We start from the raw sequence: 4,774 nt of genomic DNA, 5'->3' as shown, positions 1-4,774 counted from the left end.
GTTGAAGGCTGTTTGGAGGCACCGATGGGTTTTATTCATGTGGTTTCTTTTTAAAACATTATTCTTTCAGGCCAAGCGACAGTTGGGACGTAAATTTTACGACAGAGTGGCAACATTTATGTGCCATGATGCCATCACAGCCAAAAGATTTTATCAAGGTTATTTAAATAAGCTAAAGTGAAGTCATATATTTATCTATACACTTACATTTATTCATATTTAGTAATATTGCTTTGCACAGCTGAGGACCCTGCAGAGGACACACTCCAGAGCCGAGCACTGACCACCAATGCAATTGCAACATATGCAGCAAGGAAAAGGAAAAGGAGAGAGGACAGAGGATCTGTGCAGGACGAGGACAGTGAAGGATCTGAAAAGGAAGAGCAGCAGTCATCAGGAACAGAGGAGCTTTTAGACAGAACGCTCTTCCAGTGTAGCAGTAACAAGGTATGTGTGCCCTGATTCCCTTGGTAAGAGTTTTGATTGGTTGCACTTCTTTCATATATAATCATTTACTCCATCATGAACAAAACATATTTAATTTGTACCATAAACAGATGGTGAGCCCAGGTCAGGGTGAGGTTGCCTGTAGTGCTGGAACCACAATAAACGAAACTAAACAGGATTTGAAAGAGGAGGTGGAGCATCTACAAAAAGTGACATACCAGTTGCGCAAGAGAAAAGTATGTAATGTATGTTCTTGTACTTGTTTTTAGTGTTTTCACTGATTACTAATCTTTTAGCTTTTTACTTTTACTTTTCTAAAATCAGATGGTGGTCTTTTACAAAAATGATAGGACAGATGTGGGGAAACTCACACAAGAAGACAATCCAGAAGAGGAGGAGGAGGATGAAGCGAGGGAATGGGTTCCTAAGGTGGGCAGGAAAAATCCAGCAGGGTTTCTTCTCCTGCAGTTAAAGATGTAAGTGTTTTGTTTCCAAACATCCATGAAAATGAGTAAAATATATATTTTTCTGCTCTAAAAACAGTCTGTGAGCTCATCTGAAGATGATGGGACAGATGACTGGAAACCCACACAGGATGAATCTGAAGGCTATTCAGAAGAGGAGGAAGAACAAGAACGTAAAAGGATTCCTAAGGTAGCCATGAAAAACAAAACTGGGTGTCCTATGCCACAAAGAGAGGTGAAATTCATCCTCAGTTTCGGTGCTTCCACAATCAATCCATCAAAAATGAGCCAAACATATTGTTGTCTTCTCTGAAAACAGATGGCGGCAGCATCTGAAGAGGATGGGACACATGATAACAGACCCACACAGGATGATTCAAAAGATGAAGCAGAACATTTGGGACAATGATTCACAAAGTGGCCATGGAAAAGGTAAAAATTGTCCTCTGTTTCAATGCATTCAACAAAATATGTCTTTGTATTCTTTGACGTCAGATGGTCAGCTCATATGAAATATGCAAGGAGTAAAGGTATTGAAGGTACATGAGTTTAAATACCTGGAGTCAAGCATCCAAAGCAACAAGCAGTGCAAAAGGCCAGGCAGGGGATGGCAGGGCTCAAGATGCTAAGATTTTGTTTGGGAGTGACCAGAATGGAGAAGATTAGAAATGAGTGCATCAGAGAGACAGCTCATGTTGAGTGGTTTGGACACAAAGTTAGAGAGGCAAAGCTGACATGATTTGGACATATGTAGAAGAGGCATAGTGAATATATTGTTCCATATGGAGCTGCCAGGCAGGAGGGAAAGAGCAAGCCCTTAGAGGGAGTTCAAGGATATAGTGATGGAGGATATAGATAGGGTTGGTATGAACGAGGAGGCGGCTATGGATAGGATAAGATGGAGGCAGATGATCCACTGTAGTGACCCCTAAAGGGAGGAACCAGAAGAAGAAGAACTCAGCTTATTCGAAGAGGATGGAACATAATGGGAAGCCTTCACCAGATAAATTCAAAGACAATTTAGAAAAGATGTGTTTGAGGAAGAGGTGAGTTAGCTGCAGTCCATTTTTAGTGAGGTCATGAGGAGGAGTAGAAAGCTGCAGTAAATCTAATGATCGCGCTGGTGTATGTATAACACCAGCAGTGAGTTCTAAGTACTTGGAATGTCCTAAAAGTATTTGCTAGGAAATCAGCACTTGTAGTGGTGCACTATTACCAAATGCTTTTACTCACAAATAGGGGGCTGAAGTCCATTCCTGGCAGTTTGATTTGTTTCTAAAACCATAAATACCAACATGAAGATGGTTTATAATTTTTTTCTTCTTGCATTTCTGTGTGTTATATGTACAGGACAGGGAAACAGCGATGAGCTCATTACCATTACAACACCAAATACCAGTTGTTACATAACAAATCTGAACATTACATCTAGATGAGCTAAAGTAACCTTGTTTTTCTTTGTCAATCATAATTTTTCAGATGCAGCAGGTCTATGTAAGCCAAGACACAGCAATGACTGTGACTCAGAGTTCAGAAAAAAGTGTGATTCACCAAACCAGTTACTTGAAGAGGCTAACTTTTCATCAGTCAACTCTCTTTGACGACACCATACCCAGATCTGGTAACTGGAAACCAGCAGCTGTAGTAAAAATACACAAGTTCAAAGAACTTTAAGGTGGAGTGGTATTTATTTATTTCTCATATGGTCTTAGATAACAACAAGAAAGACCAAAGTGGAATGTCATCTGCAGCAATAATAACCTCAGGTAAATATTAACATTATATTGCACAATATGAACAATGTTAAGTTAATCAGTAAGTAAATGATTATTTTCTTTTTCTTTTTTTTTTTGCCTGCCCCGTTTGGCTCTTTTGCATCAGAATTATTGTCTAAAGGCAAAGAAAGATGCCCAACGGATTTACTTTACCAAATTGACCATCCCAGCCTTGCCATAATGGTCCATTTGATTCACCTTTTATTGTTTATTTTATTTTAGTTTCACTTGCTGAATACGGGACAGACTTGACTGGGGGAAAGAAGGGGAGAAAGAAAGAGGGAGAGAGAAATAGCTGAGAAGAGGGACGGGGGAGAAGGGCAAAAAACAAAAACCAACAGAATGGGCAGAAAAAAAAAGAGAAAATGTTAAATTTATTAAAATTAAAAATTTATATTTAATTGTGTTGTGGTTTGCAGTGTTTTGTGTTGTTTCACTTTAAATTTGTAAAAGGAAAAAGCTGAAAATTTAAATAGTTAAAAGTTGAAATGTGAATAGTTGATTTTTGTATTATATGATTTATTTATTACATTTTATGTGGAGTGAATAAATAAAAGTATATTTACGGTGGTCCCTACAGACAAAGCACATATAAACTTCAAATCACGTACGAACTCTGAAGCACGTACAAACTCCGAAGCACGTAAAAACACGTACAAACTCCGAAGCACGTAAAAACACGTACAAACTCCGAAGCACGTAAAAACACATAAAAACTCAAAACACGTACAAAAGACAACAGAAGTGCTCCAGGATGCTGGGCGCAGTGTTGAGCTTTTGTTATCTTGTGGCTACACAAGCCAGCAAGTACCAACGACCAGATTTGGTGTGTGGTAATAACAGGTAAATGAACATTTTTTTTAAATTATTTGAATATATATGAGTGCCTGTGTATAAATACACAAACAATACACATATATTTTCATGCTTTCAATTGTGTAATTTAAGTGCTCTAGTAGCTCTGCTTTGGAAGTTCAGTTCATGCTAGAAATGTGTTTTGGAGTTTGTACGTGTTTTGTCTCTAGGGGCCACCGCATATATTTATATATAAACATATATAAATAAAACCACAATTTTTTTACGTTAGTAATTCCTTTTGTGCATAATTTTATAATATTGTTAATAACAAATTAATTAAAGCAACAAAACAACCTGAAGAGCCGGTTCAGAGCCGAAAGAGCCGGCTCTTTTTAGTGAGCCGAACCGAAAGAGCCGGATCTCTAAAAAGAGCCGGAAATCCCATCACTAGTATACACTGCTACAAAACAGCACAAGAGAAGGAGGATTTAGTGTTTGTGTTATTACGAAACAAGAAGAGTTCCCAGATGGTGCAGTGGACACATGTGTGACTCCTGTGATTAAAGCATCTTTCTTTCAGCTTAACGAGTGAACTGTCAGCTCGTTCAAACACACGTTAAAGTCCGTTTGGCTCGACACCACCGAACAGAGGCAGCAATATAACATTGACAGTGCAGTGGATCCTGCTTGTGCCGTGAAATTCAGGACTGCAAACCGAGCAGCATCACTGACTTTCAGCCTCTTGTGTTTGTGGATATAGGACTGACTTTAATTATCCATAAAATCATCACATTCTCTGTAAGATTAAAGTCAACTATTGAACGGCGTATATTTTGAAGTATTTACATCTAGTATTTACTCTAGATTTACCACAGAGTGAAATAATGTACGCATGGCACCAAATAAACACATACCAGACACGATTTAGGCTTTAGGAAGGTAATCCATGGATGATCTCTGTAACACGAACAACACAACATGAGTACTACCAATTCTCCTGCCTTAGCTCCAGGCTAAGGCAGGAGCAAAATGTATGCAACTCCTACCTGTAACATCGGGGGAAGTTGAGTGACCGAAAAGCCGGATGACAACAAAATGACAACAGGTGAGCAATTCAGGGACGCTCAGATGACATCTAATATTTATAGCAGCTCCCCATAATGTGCTTGACTACTAGTGGGACCAAAAGCCAATAAATATAATATTGTGGCTGCATTTTGAACAAGTTGCACGCGGGACAAGCTTTTCCATTTTGGAAAAGATATATATATAAATCTTATAAAGTTTGTA

At 38.6% G+C, this 4,774-nt stretch overlaps 1 protein-coding gene and 1 long non-coding RNA gene across 2 annotated transcripts; both read left to right on the top strand.

Annotated features, from left to right (window-relative positions):
* Nucleotides 1–74: 74 nt before the first annotated feature.
* Nucleotides 75–1,338, top strand: LOC113018171 (rho GTPase-activating protein gacV-like). Its single transcript, XM_026161231.1, has 6 exons — nt 75–158; nt 242–447; nt 558–683; nt 772–876; nt 991–1,101; nt 1,231–1,338. Exons 1-6 carry the CDS (start codon nt 119–121, stop codon nt 1,318–1,320), a joined length of 678 nt encoding a protein of 225 aa, XP_026017016.1. The 5' UTR covers nt 75–118; the 3' UTR covers nt 1,321–1,338.
* A 1,006-nt stretch (nt 1,339–2,344) lies between these two features.
* LOC113018168 (uncharacterized) lies at nt 2,345–2,748 on the top strand. The gene is made up of 2 exons (XR_003271725.1): nt 2,345–2,532; nt 2,624–2,748. It is a non-coding gene; the product is annotated as an uncharacterized LOC113018168 (long non-coding RNA).
* Nucleotides 2,749–4,774: the final 2,026 nt, after the last annotated feature.

This window comes from Astatotilapia calliptera, unplaced genomic scaffold, assembly GCF_900246225.1.
Source record: "Astatotilapia calliptera unplaced genomic scaffold, fAstCal1.2 U_scaffold_48, whole genome shotgun sequence".
NCBI lineage: Eukaryota > Metazoa > Chordata > Actinopteri > Cichliformes > Cichlidae > Astatotilapia > Astatotilapia calliptera.
The sequence above is the reverse complement of the archived record's forward strand: the minus strand, read 5'-3'. Positions and strand labels throughout refer to the sequence as shown.